The sequence below is a fragment of the Macrobrachium nipponense genome, chromosome 33 (assembly GCF_015104395.2).
Source record: "Macrobrachium nipponense isolate FS-2020 chromosome 33, ASM1510439v2, whole genome shotgun sequence".
NCBI classification, from domain to species: Eukaryota; Metazoa; Arthropoda; class Malacostraca; order Decapoda; family Palaemonidae; genus Macrobrachium; species Macrobrachium nipponense.
The window spans coordinates 26,778,842-26,799,830 of NC_087219.1; the positions used below are offsets into that span (position 1 = coordinate 26,778,842).

Here is a 20,989-nt window from a genome sequence, read left to right on the forward strand (position 1 = left end):
AATTAAATGAAAGTGTAAAAGAATTAAATGGAAATGTAAGGGTAATAGCTGACAGCATGGTAACCATGACTGATATGCCTAAGAGACATTATGCATAATTTTTTTTTTTTAAGTGGTAGTACTTTTAATATAGTCTATACAGTAGTAAAATCTATTTTTTTTTCATACCATGCCTTATATGTTCCTATACCAAGGGTGCCCATAATGTGATAAATGTCATATACCTCTTCATTATTGAGATTAGTTTTTTGTAAGTTTTTTTGTTTAAGAGTAATGTGATATACTACCTCATTGTCTTATGCTAATCTCTCCATTATTTAATGAGGTTTATTTTTTTCCCCTGGATTTACTCTTATTATATCGTGCTTCTTGTGATCTCGTGTTATTGTGATAAGTTTAGTACAGCATTTGTTTATTTACAATGCTATTTCATGTTATTTCTCTATTTTGCCTATAAAGCATGTTTTCTTATTTATAATAGTATAAAATGATACCTCTGTGATCTCAGTTACCTCTACCTTATTGTAAGTTTTTATTTTTTATTTACTTTAGTATGTTATTTCTTTCCTGGAGATAATGTACTATGTGATACACTGATATTGCTATTATTAAGGGTCATTCAGTGATACAATAACCTATTTATATCTAAGTAATATGAACATCAAATTAATTTATTTCATAACTTATTTGTATCTAGGTGGCATTTATTTCATAATGTGAGTCACTGTATGTAGTACTGTACTTATCTCTGACCACTTTAACCTAAGTTTAATGTGCCTTATGAGTAGTACCATGAGAAGTGATGAGGCAGGGAAATTGCATACATATTTTCACCTTTGCATATAGTACATAGTATAAAGATATATTTTCTGTATTGAAATTTATTTAACAAGACAACAAAATATATTGTTTTTCTAGCACTGATTATACATGAACATTTTATAAGATATATGATAACTAAAGGTCAAAACAATCAGATTATAATATAGGAATTTTAGATTGTATATATGAAATCATTTTAAATAACACACATCCAATAACTTTAAATCTAACGTCTGCAGAGGAATATCACACTATTACAAAGCAATTAGAGTAACTTGCAAAATAAAACTATGTATAATGGCGTTCATTGACGTATACAAGAGGTAGGAGACATCCTCTTCTTACTTGTTGTCAATCCCAAAGTTGCCTTTCCCACCTCAAAGGCTGCTCTAACCAGCCCTAGCGCAAAGGCTCTCACGGCGCCATATTTCCAAGATGGCGGGCCGCACTCGGTGTTTTGAGTATGAGCCTTTCGAGTAACGGCCGACTGGAACGGCGCCTTTGCCACAAAAGGCGCCTTTGGAAGTTTTGAGTATGCGGCCCCTGGAAAACAAGATTTTTTAGTATGCTGATGATGCAACACTTGTGAGTGTAGTAAAGTCGCCAATTATGAGAAATGAAGCTGCCCTTTGTCTCGGTTGTGACATGGAGCAGATTAGTGTGAATAATGCACCTGGTTGGGTTTGAGGCTTAACTCCAGTCAAACGAAAACGCTATTAAAAAGCAGATCTCGTACAGCGGATTTACCACCCCATCCTCTGCTTCAGGTGGATGGAACTTTGCTGAATGACTTTGAAGCTTTAACCATTCCAGGTGTAACCTTTGACTCCTGTCTTCTAACTTTTGAGAAACATCTAATGAACATTTCAGCGAATGCTGCACGAAAGTTCGGTATTGTTCGTAAGGCCTCATATACTATTGACAACGGTCATCAAATCAGTGTAGCCTGTTTTAGGTCATTTGTACCTCCTTTGCTGGAACACTGATCTCTGGTGTGGATATCTGCTTCTGCCACAGATTTCTCTCCTTTAGATAGAGTGGTTCGTGCTGGCAGGAGGTTTCTGTCTCCTGATAGCAGTAGTTGTTATGACTTTGACAATCAGCCGATGGTCTTTTGTTTGTCACTCTTTCATGAGGCGTTTCGACAGAGGTTTTCTTTCACATTCACAGTGGATCCTTGATCCCCTTCATCTGCCAAGAGAGAGAGAGAGAGAGGAGAGCGATAACGAGAGAGAGAGAGAGAGAGAGAGAGCCGCAACCAGGTTCGCTGGACAGCAGAAGCCCCAATATGCAGAAAATATGCCTTGCTATTGAACGACTCAGAACCTGAGGAGTTCAAGCGAAGGCTCGGTACATTAATACCGTAATGTAATCAAAATTATACTTGAATAGTTTGCTTAAATGTTCTTTCTTTTTTTTTATAAATTTTTTAAGTTATCTGTTTTTCTAATAACTGATCTCCTCTTTATGAATTTCCCATCACTTGCTGACAGTTCTTTCGAATGAACGCCACATAATTCTTTGGAAGCTTGAATTTCAAGTCAATGGCCCCTCTGGACTGGTTCCATATGAATAGGGTTTAACCTTTGAATAATAATAATAATAATAATAATAATAATAATAATAATAATAATAATAATTATAATAATAATAAGAAGAAGAAGAAGCCAACGATTGGTCTCATAAACAAATTCGTAAGTGCTGCTGCAATCTATTTCTAGTTGTACAATTACTAAAATTTCGTTATCACCACCTCCTTTTCTCTAACGATTTTCCTTCTGTCTTACAGAAAGCCGAAAGCGGACATTCTGAGGACAAACCTGTACCTAAACCGACAGGTAAGTGACTCTCATTTTTGTTGACAATTTTGTAAGGTGTCACTACTCTTATTCTCTCGAGGGCCAGGAAGCCTCCAATAACGCCAATCTTTGTTTGTCCCGAGCTCTCCAAAGGGAACGTAAGCAGAACTGAACAATGCGCAGTGAAAAATTGGAAATAACATGAAGTCATTGATATCATCCTCGCATAATAATATGACTGGTGTTTGTTTTACGAGAAATATGTCTTTACTAATTTCCTTGGTGTTTTATTCGTGGATTCTTTTGTCCTGTGTATTCACTCTCATGTGATGGCACAAACGAGGTTATACTGCACTTACCGTAGTCAAAATAGAACACCAGGATCGTGAAGGTAATAACCGTTCATTACTGACGTCAATAGAGAAATATCATTATCATCATCATCATCATCATCACGAAAACTGCAAAATGTCTGTTATTTTACAAGGAAAGAAAGTTCCTTGTGTCTCTGTTCCTTATGCCATCATTTCATTATTTCAACACAGACTGGAGAGAGATAATATTCAGACATGACTCTCCTCACTTTGCAGATTGTAAACCAACCGACGCATGCATTGCTAACGGTGGCTATTGCATCAAAAATACCACGAAAAAAGACTGCGACGGCCTCCTGTTCCCAAATGAGTGCAGATCTGACCTCTGCTCCTGCTGTGTACAAGGTAAGAAGAAGAAGAAGGAAGAAGAAGAAGAGCTCCAAAAAAATATAAACTTCAAAATGTTTAAAGAGTCCTAAATTTTGATGTCAAATTTTACTTCGCATTCTTGCAAATGTTCTAATATACATTGCTTAGCAAAATTTTCCAGAATTCTTTTTCTTCTTCTTCGTCTTCTTCTTCTTCTTCTTCTTCTTCTTCTTCTTCTTCTTCTTCATAGTGTCAAATCTGTTTTAAAATTTCTCATGGCGCTCACGTACTTTAATAGTTTATATGATCCAAGATTAATCTTAGTTAAATAGCCAAGGATTTCAATGTTAGATACATTTCTCCATGGTATATTTTATAGTCACATTCCCTTCTTTTGGTTGAAATAAACAGAATCTGAAGACAATTGGTTTCACATTTTCTGAAAGTATCTGGGCTCACTGCTGTCTCCTCAGTAAGTTAGGAAATCGTTCAGCAGCAGCAGCAACTTACCTGGAGAGGTGCGACATCTCTTAGTCGCTCAGTTCTCGATTTCTGGTAGATGGACAACTCATTGCATTTTCTTGCTTTTCTTCTTTCGCATCGACCGACTACAGTGAAAAAGAACGAATGCGCAGCAGGGACAGACACCTGCCCCGCCAACTCAGAATGTCAGGACAAAGAAGCAGGATATGAATGTGCTTGCAACGCAGGCTTTGAGCAATGCGGAGGTGAGAGTTACTTGGCATTTCATACATTCTCACCTTTATGGTATACTATTGTATGCAGTTGGTGCTCAAGTTATCAAGATTGGTTTGTATTTCATTCCTCGCGGATTTTCTAAAGCCTCATATCAAAATGATATTGTGAAGTCTTCATTGTTAAGTCATCACATTTATTCCACTCTTATGTCATAAGTTTCTTTTGCACAAGTTCTTTCTGTTTCATTGTGATTTTATGAGAAACTTAGAACACAAAAGCGAGCTCAGCAAAACTGTATTTGCATCTCAAATTGTTGAGCAATGTGGAAAATATCTTTATTTCTCTTCCAAGTTTGATGAGAGCACTACTAAGTATTACATACGAACACCTCTAACGTCATCACAGTCATAGTGATAATTTAATATGGAGATAATCTCTCTCTTTGGTCATGAATGATTTTCTTCATTTTACCAGATATAAATGAATGTGACAGCTATCCATGTGGTCCAAACATGCGGTGCCAAAATACACATGGAAGCTATGAATGTATCTGCAACGCTGGATTCGAGAAAGTCAACGGTACTTGTGTTGGTGAGTTTTGCTTTCATGTTACCTTCTTCTTATAGGGATCCTAAACACTCTTTCATAGTCCGCCTTGAAATATCACAAGTGCTTCCACTTGGCTGGTCCCAGATATTCTAGCATAACTTTTAGTCCGGCAGTTGGATGTCAAAGTGGACTAGGATAAGAACTACATATTTTGTACTTTATTCAGTTGATTGTTGAGGTTCTTTGCTCATATTATATTAAACTGAAGATGGCCCTATTGCTATGGAAATGGCTCGATCTATGAACCTGTTACTTTATTTCTTTTCTAATAAGTAAGTGGTCGTCTCTTCTCTCTGTATTTCCTACTACTCTCTTCTATGATTTCCTTCAAACGAACTTACTAGTACACTTTGGAAGGTTGATGTTTAAGTCAATGGCCACTGTAGCTCTGTTCCGTCCCATGTGAGGATGCATTGCATCTCGAGATTCCCCTTCAAGGGAGGGAGACCTCTCAATATAAGCAAGAGATAATAAGAAAATCTGTCCACCCACTATAAAGAACGCATCAGGTTTTCCAGTGAATCTGTCGCAAAACCTTATCAGAGATCATATTTAGGCGGGTTTGTGGGGCACGCCATCATCTGCAGCAGCAGTTGATCTACAGACCTTATCCTTAGCGTCCTAGTTTACTTTCCATTAAGAATTCAGACATATTCAGTGACGATTAAAAGTGTTTATTCTTTTACTAAATTCTTGATTTATTCCCCTTATAAATGGCCTCTGGTTTTCTATATGACAAATGTCACACACGTTATGCAGGATCCAAGCAAGAGCTATCTCGAAAAAGCATTTAATGAACCAGAGTTTTCTTCTTGCAATTCGCTGACAACTCTCACCTTTCTTTCTCTTTTCACCAGACATCAACGAATGTACTAATACTACGAATCCCTGTGGACCCAACAGTGTCTGCTCCAATAGTCCCCCCGGAAGTTTCAGCTGCAAATGCAATGCGGGATTCGTTTTCTGTAATGGCACTTGTGTGGGTGAGTCTGGAATCTCATCAAGTCTCTGTTTATTCTGCCACATGTGGCAAGAAGGAAGAAGTTTTTAGAAATCAAACCTGCACACAATGTACGACATGGCTGCTGTGTTTTCTCAACCATCACCAGATCTAGATTAACTTTTATAATCCATTTTAGATCGCCTTGACTCAGTTACACCTTGAAAACAATAAAAAAGCATTCAAGTTAGTGAGTTACGATGCCTGTTAAAATGTTGATAAGATCACGATGAAATGGAGATGCAGCTGGCTTTGGACAAGTCCTTCATTCCTTCTCACAACAAAGTGGGTGACGACAGAAGTTTGATAACTAACATGACACAGAATCAAGGTCACACGAGGCTTGACATGTCCCTACCATGATATGACTTCAGTCCTCCAAGAATCTCAATATTCCTTCAGTGCTCGTAAGGAACAGAATGACAGTATCTGGAATCATTTCTCATGAGCAACTTTTCATGAGCTCATCTTAATTAACCTCCTCTTCTTCATTCACCCCCCAGATACCAATGAGTGCGACAGCAATCCCTGCCCTGCTAACACCCTTTGTCAGAACACGGACGGGAGCTACCAATGTATTTGTCCAACAGGATTCACCAACCAGACCGGCTCTTGCGTTGGTGAGTTTGTCTGCTCAGGAGATTGTTGGTATTGTGTTTCTGCAGTAGCTCATTTCCCTCAAGCACATTCATACTCGGTCAAATCAGAAAGCCACATTTATGCTAAAATATATTTGCAAATTTTCACTTGATTAAAACAGGAGGCTAAATTCATACACACACACACACACACACACACACACACACACACACACACATATATATATATATTATATATATATATATATATATATATATATATAAATTAATTTTCTGTTAAAACAGGATACGTTTCAGGTATAAAAGGCCCATTGAAACACTCTGGTTTAAAACTAAGGACCATATTCCGTGAACTGACTTCCACAATATCAAGTAGTCACTACTTGATAAAGGTGGAGGTCAGTCCACCGGAATATGGTCCTTAGTTTTAAACCAGTGTTTTAATGGGCCTTTCATACTTGATATATATATATATATATATATATATATATATATATATATATAATATATATATATATATATATATATCTGGTATTTGTAACCATTTTGCTTGATGCGATTGACTACTTGGTGTAAATAGGAAGCCTAATTTATGCACACACAAAAAATTGTTCCTCTGATACTGTAGCAGCTCATGTTCATGAATAAATATATACCACCTGGTTAATGAATCAAGATATGAGTTATTACTCTGATATGGTCTCATCTTGGATATTTATACAGAGGATTACAGTTAAAGAAATAAGAGATTAGTCAATGAAAGGTTACACGAACCAACACATAACGAACAGATATTATGTATAATAATATTATAATAATATATATATATATAATATATATATATAATATATATATATATACAATTATGCCTATATAAACATATATATGTATATATAGAGAGCTTTCTATTTTGTCATTTTTATATATAGAATTGATTTTGTTTTTATGAGCTATTCCTGTACGTTTTTATAAAATACCTGGCAATGACTTTTCCTACTAAATATGTTTCCTTTTCAGATGTCAATGAGTGCAATTCCAGCCCTTCTCCCTGTACGGACCTTGAGAAGTGCATCAATACTCCTGGAAATTATTCCTGCGTCTGTCAGAAATGTTCACGTGAGTCTCGTCTAGTACTATATATTTGTATATATAAATGCTCTCTCTCTCTCTCTCTCTCTCTCTCTCTCTCTCTCTCTCTCTCTCTCTCTCTCTCTCTATATATATATATATATATATATATATATATATATATATATATATATATATATATATATATATATACATATATATATATATATGTATATATATATATATATATATATATATCATATATATATATATACATACATATATAACTAAATCACGAAAGTTTGTTACGTGATAAATGCATAAATAAAGGTATAAGCCACGAAGGAAAGTGAAACACTGGAGTACTGCAAGATCTTTCGACTCAACGTCCTTTACTTAGCAGACCACTGGTAAGGAAAGGACAGGTTGAGTCGAAAGATCTTGCAGCTACTTCAGTGTTTCACTTTCCTTCGTGGCTTATACCTATATATACATATATATATATATATATATATATATATATATATATATATATATATATATATATATTTATATATATATGATAAAGAAGATCAAGGGCAGGAACACGAAGAGATTCACATTATGCTTTAATCCTACGTTTCGTGACAACATCGCCACATCTTCAGGGATTATTCTACAAAATAAAGTATAATATGTTAACATAAAATAAGAGCTGATCACAAGATCCAATAGTTGAAAAGTAAAAACAGTTTAATGGTAAAATTACAACTCTCATACTTAAATTACATGCACACTTGATTAAAACAGACCAGAAGTACCAAACAACTTACAAATGACGAGAACATTTAAAAATTTCAGCTAAATTACACAAACATGAAAGTAATGACAAATATCATAAAAAGTAAAAGTCATATATTCACAAAAACCACAGCCAAAAACAGCTCAACACTTCACCAACCTTTCAGCATCAAAGATAAAAACACACTAAAAGTAAACAACGTCAAGAGGCACAAGGAATGACAGAATAGTTAGGCTAAAAACAATGGGACAGCAGAGGAATGGTTGTTTAAAGTTCAGAGTTTCCAAAATCAACAGTTCGTTGGGTTCCCTTGTTTGGCCAATAATTTTAAAATCTTCGTATTTGACTCTAGCTTTACATTTAATAGTGTGCTTCGTTATATAAAATGTTTCAGGATTAGATCATTTACACCCAGTTCTGTAACTAACGCCCCGATGGGAATCGGCCCTGACTCTGAGAAGACGCCTGAGAAGAGACCAGGTAGAGGTAAGAGACAGAGCACGATAGAGTAAGGTATATATCGAGTTACGTTTGAAATTGAGAAAACAGAAACTATAGAAGTTGGAACCGAGCCCAGTAAATGTTTTCTTTCTGAAAATTGAAGTACTAAAACTTTCATTTTCCTGGAGACCAAAAATTATCTAGGAAGGCTAATTTAGAATGATGTTCTTTTTTTTCCATTGTAAAATTAATATTAGTATGGTAATTATTAGCAAAATCTAGGAACCTGTTAGCATCGAATTCATGCTTGAACATGATAAAAGTGTCGTCCACGTAGCGTGAGTAAAACAGAGGACGGAAGGCCAGGGGGCATTCGTCCAAAATGCGCTCCTCCAGGGAGCACATGAATATGTTCGCAAAGGTAGGACCAAGAGGAGACCCCATGGCCATCCCCTCAATTTGTTTAAAAAGCTGTCCATTAAAAACAAATGCCGTGTCCAGCACGGCCAATTCTAAAAGAGCTTTAAAATTCGAATAACTAAAATTACAGTAAACAGACTCAGGTTCGGGGAATAGTTTATCAAGAATAATGTTTATGGTCTCTCTTACAGGTACGTTGGTAAATAGTGCCTCGACATCAAAACTAGTCATGAATAAGTTAGAGTCCTGGGGTAAAATACGTTTTTTAAATTGTTCAGAATTTGTAAGGGTATACTGATTAGTGGTCAGCAGTTCCAACAGAAGGACGAGAAATTTTGCCAGTTGGTAATTAGGTGTGTTGTAAGAGGCCAAGATAGGGCGGAAAGGAACTTTATCTTTATGTATCTTTGGTAGACCATAAAGAATTCCGTAAGATGAACCACTGGAAAATAAATCTCGGAACACTTTTTCATCAATGATGTTGTCATTTTTCAAGGTTCTGAGAAATCTATTGATTTTATCCTCAACTTTGAATATGCTTTGATAACTAGGCACACCTATTTTTCTCGGAACATGGTACGATCGCTTAAAATATTAGTCATTTTGTATTAGTCACTCTTTTATCCAACCATTACCGTTCCCCTCCCCCCCTTGTTATCCGGACCTAACAATGATAATGTCATCACGTTTAGAAAGGGACTTGAGGAATTTCCAAATCACTCTTTTTTAAAAAAAAAGGGAGCCCAGTTTGTTTTTAAGTTTTGAGAAAGCATTTTTGGGACAAAACCATTAACTCACTCTGTGGCGGCTAAGGTCACTCACAAATTGAGATTTTTTAAACGTTGAAATAACTCTTCAAGGGGCAAAAAAAACTGACAGTAATTAGGTTTAAAATTTGGTACTCACGCTACGTGGACGACACTTTTATCTTGTTCAAGCATGAATTCGATGCTGACAGGTTCCTAGATTTTGCTAATAATTACCATACTAATATTAATTTTACAATGGAAAAAGAACATCATTCTAAATTAGCCTTCCTAGATATTTTGGTCTCCAAGGAAAATGAAAGTTTTAGTACTTCAATTTTCAGAAAGAAAACATTTACTGGGCTCGGTTCCAACTTCTATAGTTTCTGTTTTCTCAATTTCAAACGTAACTCGATATATACCTTACTCTATCGTGCTCTGTCTCTTACCTCTACCTGGTCTCTCTTCCACAACGAAATTACTTTTCTCCTCCAGTACTTCTCTAATAATTACTTTCCTTCTAAGATCTTTTATAGAATTTTAAATAAACTACTCAATAAAAGGGTTTCTGAAAAGCCTATTAGTTTTAAGGTCCCAAGCTCCCTCTTTATGCCAGTTTCCAGTATCTGTTAAATGATAATTTTCGAAAAGAGTTTACCAAGATTGTGCACAGATATTTTGGAGCCGTAAATCTAAAACTTATACCTAAGAATCCCAAGACCATTGGCTCGCTCTTCAAGTTTAGAGATCGGCTCTGCCCTTTGATGACGTCGGGTGTCGTTTATGACTACACTTGTCCCAGATGTAATCTGGGAAAATATGTTGGATCTACCCGACGTCTTCTCAGGGTCAGGGCCGATTCCCATCGGGGCGTTAGTTACAGAACTGGGTGTAAATTATCTAACCCTGAAACATCTTATATAAGGAAGCACACTATTAAATGTAAAGCTACAGTCAAATAAGAAGATTTTAAAATTATTGGCCAAACAAGGGAACCCAACGAACTGTTGATTTTGGAATCTCTGAACATCAAATTACGAGTTCCAACTTTACACAACCATTCCTCTGCTATCCCATTGTTTTTAGCCTAATTATTCTGTCATTCCTTGTGCCTCTTGACGTTGTTTACTTTTAGTGTGTTTTTATCTTTGATGCTGAAAGGTTGGTGAAGTGTTGAGCTGTTTTTGGCTGTGGTTTTTGTGAATATATGACTTTTACTTTTTATGATATTTGTTATTACTTTCATGTTTGTGTAATTTAGCTGAAATTTTTAAATGTTCTCCTCGTCATTTGTAAGTTGTTTGGTACTTCTGGTCTGTTTTAATCAAGTGTGCATGTAATTTAAGTATGAGAGTTGTAATTTTACCATTAAACTGTTTTTACTTTTCAACTATTGGATCTTGTGATCAGCTCTTATTTTATGTTAACATATTATACTTTATTTTGTAGAATAATCCCTGAAGATGTGGCGATGTTGTCACGAAACGTAGGATTAAAGCATAATGTGAATCTCTTCGTGTTCCTGCCCTTGATCTTCTTTATCATGTGAATAAACGTCCTGCACGTCTGACCTGTGTTGAGATATTTATATATATATATATATATATATATATATATATATATATATATATATATATATATATATATATATATATATATATATACATGTATATATATAACTATATATACACTCACAACACACACACACACACACACACACACACACATATATATATATATTATATATATATATATATATATATATATATATATATATATATATACACATACAAGTGGACAGCTAATCAGTCAGACATATGAAGATCAGAGGGCAGTGGAAACACGCTGGTACATAAAAACATTTTTAAATAAAAGAATAAATATTGTGGGTTATAGATACATATGAATTATACAATAAGTTCTTTAAAACCAAATTTACACAAGGATAGATTCGTCATTGCTGGAGGTACAACCTACATAGAAGGTAGAAAGAGGGTGACTGGAATGAAGGCAGGTGAAAAGCAAAGAAGCCGGTTACGACAGGTAGAGAGAGAGAGAGAGAGAGAGAGAGAGAGAGAGAGAGAGAGAGAGAGAGAGAGAGAGGGGGTGGAGGAGTTTTGATCATTCAACAATGGTGCTTACTGTCTGTTTGATAGTGATTCCAGAATCGATAGTGCTAGCTTGGAAAGGCCCTATAATGATTTTAAATTGATTATATTCAATGTTACTACCACATTTTTTGGCATGTTCTCTTATATTCGAAAATTCGGGATTACTCAATTTATTCCCCGTTCGATAGCTAACACCTGTGAGAGTCGGCGCGTGCCTAGAGAAGTCTTTAGGTGCAGCCCACGTAAGTTCCGAGAACACTGAAGATAATTGTATTAATATATATCATCCAGATGTCATAAGGTCGCTTAAACGGTCTTTAGTATTGAATAAAGATCCAGGCTTCAGAGGACTCTTTGGGATTAGATTCATTTTAATTGCTTCATAATGTCTTGAAATAATCTGGGAAAGCTTTCGGTTAAAAGTTTTATCATTCAAAAATGAAACACTGGCATAGATTTGAAGTTTGGGACCGGTAGGAATTTTGTACTTTGGCATGTAGTGGTTGTTTAAAATTTTCCGCACATATTGAAAAAAACAGGTCAGATGGAAAAAAATTGATGGTAAAAAACTTGTGTGAAAATTGAATTTCCTTACTAAAGGCATGCCAATTCGAGGATAAATGGAAGACTCTATATAAAAGAGTAGACAATGGCATTTGATTTAAAGTTAAAAAAAATATAGCTACTATAGAAGTTGGATCTTGAACCCGTGAATGTAGGTTTCCTCCAAATACTTGTGTTAAAACAATCTAACACTCGTGAGACTGGCACATCTAAAAAGGATAACTTTTATCCTGCTCAACTTCAATGCTGAATTTTATATTTGGATGTCTACTCTTAGCGATATCGAGGAACGTTTCAGCATCAGAACGAGATTTAAACAAAGTTAAAATATCATCTTTATATATTTTGTAGAATAAAGGGTAAATACTGAGAAGGCAGCTGTCCGGCAGCTGCGCCTCGAAGCGACACCTAAAAATATATGCGAACGTCGGTCCCAGAGGAGAACCCACCGCCATACCATCAACTTGTTTAAAAACAGTGTTATTAGAAATAAAGGCTGTGTCCAGCACAGCAAGTACAAGAAGTCTTCTCAAAGCATCCGAGTTAAAATTGTGGAAGAGGGTATTAGGATCCGGAAATAGTTTACGTATAATACTGTCAATGGTCTCTTCAACAAGAACATTTCTGGACAGAGACTCGACATCGAGGCTGCCCATAACTAAGTCTGAGTCTTGAGGGAGAATGGCATTCTTAAATGTGCAGGAGAAGTTCGTCAGCGTATATTCCTTTCTGGTGAGACGCTCTAGACGAGGAACCAGAAATTTTACCATTATATAATTTGGGGTATCGTAGGTTGTCAGAATAGGCTTCATTGGAATGCTTTCTTCATGAGTTTTGGGGAGATCATATCAGACACCGAAAGAACCAACCACCTGTGCTCAGAAGGGACCTATAAACCCCATCAGAAACAGTATTATTCTTTTTCAAGTGATTCAAAAAGCGGTTCATTTTATCCACGATTTTAAAAATGGTGCTAAAAACGGCACTAATAAAGATGTTTTTATTTGCCATCCTTTTTCCACTGCCCTCTGATCTTCATACACACACACACACCACACACACACACACAAGACTAAATTCTTCTCTCTCTCTCTCTCTCTCTCTCTCTCTCTCTCTCTCTCTCTCTTTATAGTTTCACGTATTTTTCTTTTACTAACAATGCATACATACACACACACACACACAAACACACACACACACACACACACACACACACACACCACACACATATATATATATATATATATATATATATATATATATATAATATATATATATATATAGGGTAAGTCCGGGATAGATGGCCATAGTTTTTTCAACCACCCAAAAGTACTACTTTTTCTGTCAATATTTCCAAAACAAAATCACAGCCGTTTCTTCAACGCATAAGCTTGCCATAGCATAAATGGTAACCTATAGATATGTCATTAAGTAACCAATACTATTAATTAAATTTTTTAAAAATCTGTTCGTGGGCCATCTGTCCCGAGGTGTTCCGGGAGAGATGGCCACAGATTTGTGGGATAGTTGGCCACACCATTATTTTAAGTTAGATGGCAAAACATCTAAATATAAATATGATAATTAAGGGGATTTACAGTATACATAGACTCACGACTTTTAAAATTTTTTTAAAAAGTACTTTAATGCCAGTTGTATCCTTATTGCATGATAAAAATGAAAACAAAACGATGGTAGGCCTACTTAGACAGAACAAAAATGAAAATAGAACTGTATTCCTTATAATAGAGCACATCAGTGTTTGCATAATTCAGTGAAAACATAATTAAGAGCAAATGGAAAAGTATCAAACAGAACAAACTTAAACAAAACAAAGAATGAAAATTTAGTTTTTAAATTTAAATTTGATTTTTAGTTATGATTTTGCTACATGACTGACACACATCAGTATAGGATGTGAATGTTTCATGAAGCCATCTCTTCGTTATCCAAGCCTAGTGAACAACTTGGTCCCATCAATCCTTTTGCTGCATTGCCAGTTTTCAATCTTCGTTCCAGTGTCTTTCGTGGTATACTAAATAACTTTGATGCTTGACGCACAGATGTAACCCTTTTTGGTGGCTTCAATAGCCTCTTTTGCAGCCCTTCTCACTCCATTTCCCACGAGTACTACCAGGCTTTGATATGTACTTATTTGGCATCTGAAAAAAGGGAAACACATAACTGCATTTTTCTACAAAAATAACACTTCGAGGATGGCCATCTCTCCCATTTTTAAGGGAGAAATGGCCATAGTACACAAACAGCGATGTTTGACTTTGTACCACTTCACATGAGGCAGGCATGTACAGAGAACACCAACTTGCTTATTATGATATGTTTCAGAGGTCAAGCTCACTGAAATATATAATCTTTTAGCATTTGTACAATGACAACAAAAATTATTCACAGTAAGAGAACGGATTTTATCTAAAATACTCACAATCGCGATGTTTTTTTATGGTTTTTCGGCATCAACAGTCCATGTCAACAGTGCACTCACTACTGAGAGAGCGGCAGATTCATCTGGTGAATAATGTAGGAATTACATCGATAGGCCATCTCTCCCGCATGGCCATCTATCCCGGAATTACCCTATATATATATATATATATATATATATATATAATATATAATATATATATATATATATATATATATATAGTATATATATACATCTGCGGGGACAGAGTATTCCCGAAACGATGATGTTAATAGCAAAGGAAAATGGAGCAGATTTTGTACTTTTCATTTTATTCCCGCATAGAATATGAGTTTTCGGGGATAACTGTTGAGCTACAATGCGACTCCCATCATGATACTCACAAGAAAATGACTAACTCTCCATTTTTGAAAGCAGATATGCAGGCATTTCTTCCCCTGCATCTGCTTAGTTCCTCCATCCACAGGGCAAACGTTCATGACCTTGACAGCGTTTCTCAATTGTTTTCAGCGAGGTGTGACCGAGGAGGCGTTCTCTTATCCAACAATCTTTGTGTCTCGGTCATACACCTTCCTTCGTCTCCGATGACCTGGGATGAAGCGTCTATGCGCTGTGGGACCTTGTATAGACCAAGTCCGCTAACATACGTAGATGTGGTCGGTAATCTGTTCTTCAGCAACACAAATGGTAAGTAATTAATGGACACCTGATCGTTGGAATCCCTAATGAGCTACCATACGCACAATAAAGGCACACTCACGCATACGCACACATTATATAATATACAGTAATATATATATATATATATATATATATATATATATATATATATATATATATATATAAAGGTGATGCCACGGAGGAGAATTGAAAGGCGAGAAAGCCAAGAACTTTCGGCCTAACACGACCCTTTACTTAGGCACAACTGATCATAACAGACCAAAGACATAGTACAAGTAGGCTTAATATCCAAACTGACATTACAAGATTAGCATAAGGTCCGATTCACTCTACAGAAACGAAAAAACGCCCGAGGGCAAGATTGAAGATTTAAGGCAGCCACACCTTGGAGGAACACACACGTGGTCAACAGATGATTCAGTCAGAAAACAATATGTTTTGTAAAACAAGGAGGCAAATACGACTTAGTAACATCCCGAAAAAATAGATGAAGGATTTAGGCACTGTGGCTTCTCAAGGCAAATATTAATCGAAAAACAATACATTTTGTATTAGTTAACATGGCATTTACAAAAGTGTTCCAAAAATGAGCGAAAAGACGAAAATAGGATATAAATATAGCGAGCATGAGAGAGAGAGAGAGAGAGAGAGAGAGAGAGAGAGAGAGAGAGAGAGAGAGAGAACTAATTAATCAGTAGTTCATTTTTTTAAGGTCCTTCATAAACATTTCACAAATATATGGGTCCAAATGGTACAATCTCAGACTGAAAATTAGGTTGTTTTTATTAGTGATTTGTATAATTGCTTATTCCAGTAAATTTCTTGAAACATAATCATTAGACCTAGCAATTACTGAGGTATCGCCCCAATTTATACAATGAGATTTTTCGTTCAGATGGATAAATAGCACATTTGAAGTCTGGGCTATTCTAACTGAATATATATGCTGCTTAATACGTACACATAAATTTTTACTTGACTGATCGACTTAAAAAGACAGGCAATCCTTACAAGGAATTTTGTTGATGATGTTATTTATAACGGGACTATTCTTAATTAGCATATCTTTAATGGAATTGTTATAAGAGAACACAACATTAACATTAAACTATTTAAATATTGATTTTATGGTTTCAAATCAACGAGAGTAAGGCAAGCTAAGTCCATTTTTAGGGGTTTCTTTTTCATTACTAGCAACACTATAAAACTTTTTGTGAGCTTTTTGATAACATAAATCAATTATATGAGGTGGGTAGCAGAGATCGTTTCCTATCTTTTTTATGTATTCTATTTCTTGGTCAAGATATTGTGGACTCGTGATACGCAAAGCACGTAAGAACATATAAGATAAAAATTGAAATTTTAATATTAAGATGGTGGCTAGAATAAAAATGTACATATGTTAAATTATTTGTTGGTTTCCTATAAATACTGAACTTACATTGGAAAGATTCTCCAGTATTAATACATCTAGGAAAGGGATGACTTGTTATTTTCCAAATCAACAGTGGAATCTTATGGATGGCACTAAATGATTCAATTTTGACAATAAATCATTTACATCGATACCAACAGGTAAGACTACTAAGATGTCATCTACATATCTGAACCATTCTAAGGGGACAAGTGTGATATTCGGGAAGTGTTGTCTTTCAAAAAATTCCATATATAAGTTTGAAAGGAGAGGTAATAAAGGGTTACCCATGGCCATACCAAATATTTGTTGGTAATATTCTCCATTAAAAATAAATCTGCAATCACAAATGCATAACTTAATCAATGAAATTATATGACTAACGGAGATAAGTAATTCATGCAATACAAGTTCATTACTTAATATTCTAGCACAGAGTCAATAGGGACTTTTGTAAACAAGGAACATACATCAAAACTGACAAAGATATCACTAGGATTTAGTAGAATATTATTTCATTTTTCCACAAGATCGAGAGAATTCCGGAAGTGTGAATTAGATAGAGTTCTTAGTAGCGAGGATAAAAATTTAGTAATATATTTAGATAGTTTATAAGCATTTGATCCTACAGTCCTAATAATTGGCCGCATAGGTTTGTTTTCCTTATGATTTTTAATTAGGCCATATAAATAAGGTAATGAGGGACACTTTACAGTTAATTTACACAAGAGTTCTTGTCTATCTTTAAGAATTTGTTTCATAGTGAAATTCGAGTTTTTTATTACTTGGTCCAACGGATTTTTTGTGAGTTTTCTGTAACTTGTTTCATCTGATAATAAAGTATGCATGCGTGCTATGCCTACTGATTTTTATCGAATAACAACACATTCTGTATTAGTTAACATGAACGACGAAAATAGGATTCCATTTGCATCATTAGGACCCATATATTTGTAAACTTTTTATGAAGGACCTTAAAATAAATGAACTGCTAATTAATTAGTACCACATGTATATAGTTATTATCTCTCTCTCTCTCTCTCTCATGCTCGCTATATTTATATCCTATTTTCGTCTTTTCACTCATTTTTGGAACAATTTTGTAAATTCCATGTTAACTAATACAAAATGTATTGTTATTTAATAAAATTTGCCTTGACAAGGCACAATGCCAAAATCCTTCATTTATTTTTTCGGGATGGTACTAAGTCGTATTTGCCTCCTTGTTTTACAAAACATATTGTTTTCTGACTGAATCATCTGTTGACCACGTGTGTGTTCCAAGGTGTGGCTGCCCTTAAATCTTCAATCTTGCCCTCGGGCGTTTTTTTCGTTTTCTGTAGAGTGAATCGGACCTTATGCTAATCTGTAATGTCAGTTTGGATATTAAGCCTACTGTACTATGTCTTGGTCTGTTATGATCAGTTGTGCCTAAGTAAAGGGTCGTGTTAGGCCGAAAGTTCTTGGCTTTCTCGCCTTTCAATTTCCCTCCTCCGTGGCATCACCTTTTATAATATATAATATATATATATATATATCATATATATATATATATATAGAATATATAATCATGACTTGATAAAGAAGTATATAAAACGTGATGCTATGTATAAATAAAGGGTGATGCCACGGAGGAAAAATTGAAAGTATTCCCTATGCAGGATAACGAGGATTTTGGGGAGACATTGAGGTTAATGATGACTTCGGGATTTACGAGGCTAATAGACATGTATATAAGTATATATATATATATATATATTATATATATATACTATATACATGCACACACACACACACACACACACACACATATATATATATATACTATATATATATATATATATATATATATATATATATATATAGAATATACATTACATACTTCCTTGTCTGGTTTGCCTCGTAAATCCAGAAGTCACCTTTAACCTCAATGTAACCCCAAATCCTCGTTAATCCTGCCTAGGGAATCCTCAATAAACCTTCACTGATACCTCATAGTCTCATTAATGCTCATAAATCCTCAAGAAATCCTCATTGATCCAAGAGAACCACATTAATCTTCATAAATCATCAAGCAATCCTCATTGTTACCATACAGGTACCCAAAATTGTCCACCCCCATTATATAACCACCAACATGAAATACACCGCCATAGGCTAAATCTTAAGCCATTCAACACCGCCAAATATATCTCCAAGTAAATCATTTGTGATACCGCCACATATGTTGAACCCACTTCGGCAGGATATAATCCTCAGAAAACCACAATCCACGAACTGTCATCCATAGACTGCCATATTATCACTGGTGAATATAACCTCATAGAATATACCGCCTCATCAGAAAACCGTAAAACCACAATGTACCAGCACCACCCCCAAGAGCCATAATGCCACAAAGAACCACATTCACCATCCCATCAGCTCATAAAACCACAGATCACCACCAAAAATCAACACCACCAGAAATCACCACCAAAAGTCATCACCAAAAATCCCTTATAATATTTCTCAACTCCACAGTATTTTCCCACATATTTTCACCCAAATTATTCCATTACAACAATTACCCGGGGTTTTTATGCCAATAAAGAAAATAGTAAAAGAAGAAAAGAAAATTTTTTTTAGATACAACTGATTAATCCATGTCATCATCCATTTGCAAAATCTAGAAAATAATGCAACTGCACAATGTCACCTTTTTATAATTTTCAATCTAGAATATCTTGTTTTTTCATCTAAGACTACAAATCCGTTTCCTCCCATTTCTACAATAACTCTAAAAGGACCCTCAAACTTTGGACCTAACTTGTAATTTAGTTCATTTCTCACCTTATTTCTCAGGAATACATCATCTCCAATAGTAACTTTAACATCCAATGATTTCTCGTTGCTTCTTTCTACCATTTCTCGGGTCTCGGTCCCGAGATTACGGCTGAGACAAGCCTGTCTCTCCTTTGCTGTGGAAATTAATGCCTCGATTGTATCTTCTACATAATGAGGTATAGGCAACCAAGCAATGAAATAATGCTTCAAACAGAGATATTTTGATAGAATCACTGACCATAGTATTAATTTTATGCCTAGCTGTATCTGTATATCTATCCCAGTTCCTATTATTTCCTCCTAAAGTCTTTTTTAAAACTTCAACCACTTTCCTGTTTGCTCGTTCACATAACCCATTAGCTTTAGGTCTGTGTGGAATAATTGTTACTTTTTGTATCCGCATGACTTCTGCCAAACACTCTAAGGTCGTGTTTAAAAATTCTCTACATTATCAGTCGACAAAACTTTGGGCGAGCCATATCTGTAGATGACCCCATTGAAAAATGCTACAGCTACTTCCTCGGCCATTTTGTTTGGAAGTGGGAAAATTTCCACTGTCCTCATTAGTTCATCCATTGCTACCAATAAATGTTTGTGGTCATAACTTGGTTCATAAAAATTCCCCAATATATCCCTGAGTATTCTCTGAAAAGGTCTACAAGGTATCGGATTTGTTACCTCTGGAAGCATTGCACGGTGTACAATGTTTTTGCGAAATTTCCCACATCTGTCCACATATTCTTCCAAATATACTTATTGGGCACTTCATTATATGTCTTTTCTACCCCCAAATGTGGGCTACCAAACTTGTAATATACTATATCCAGAACCACTGGAATTAGGCCTTTCTGAATCTCGATCTGGGTCGTGTCCCTTTACTTTCACTTGTCCTTAATTTATATTTAATTTTCCTGACCAACAGATTACTTTCTAATTCTAAACCTGAAAAAGGTAACTTATAACCTTTCCTAACTGATTCGCCTATAAGAAACGCTTTTGCATCTGCCCAAACTTCATCCTCATCTTGCCTATGCTCTATGAGACTGGCATCCCCTTGTATAGAATCACTAGTAACCACCTTAACATGAAATTTTTCCGTATCATCAAAACTTCTACTAAGTTTATCTACAACCACGTTCAATCTACCCTCTACATGTTTGAGCTTTGCATCAAAATCTCTGACGGTTAAGAACCATCAGGCTCTTTTGGGTGACAGTTCTGGTTGTTAAAAAGTTCAATAATGACTTTTGGTTTGTAAGAACTTCCACTTTATTCCCCATTAG

The 20,989-nt window shown here is 35.3% G+C and overlaps 1 protein-coding gene across 1 annotated transcript; it reads left to right on the top strand.

The window, feature by feature from the left end:
* Positions 1 to 2,615: 2,615 nt before the first annotated feature.
* On the top strand, positions 2,616 to 19,271 carry LOC135202799 (adhesion G protein-coupled receptor E2-like). The gene is made up of 8 exons (XM_064232259.1): positions 2,616 to 2,660; positions 3,212 to 3,340; positions 3,919 to 4,032; positions 4,478 to 4,594; positions 5,470 to 5,595; positions 6,116 to 6,232; positions 7,229 to 7,327; positions 19,126 to 19,271. The coding sequence occupies exons 4-8, from the start codon at positions 4,516 to 4,518 to the stop codon at positions 19,269 to 19,271; spliced, it is 567 nt and encodes a 188-aa protein (XP_064088329.1). The 5' UTR covers positions 2,616 to 2,660; positions 3,212 to 3,340; positions 3,919 to 4,032; positions 4,478 to 4,515.
* The last annotated feature ends 1,718 nt before the right edge of the window (positions 19,272 to 20,989 follow it).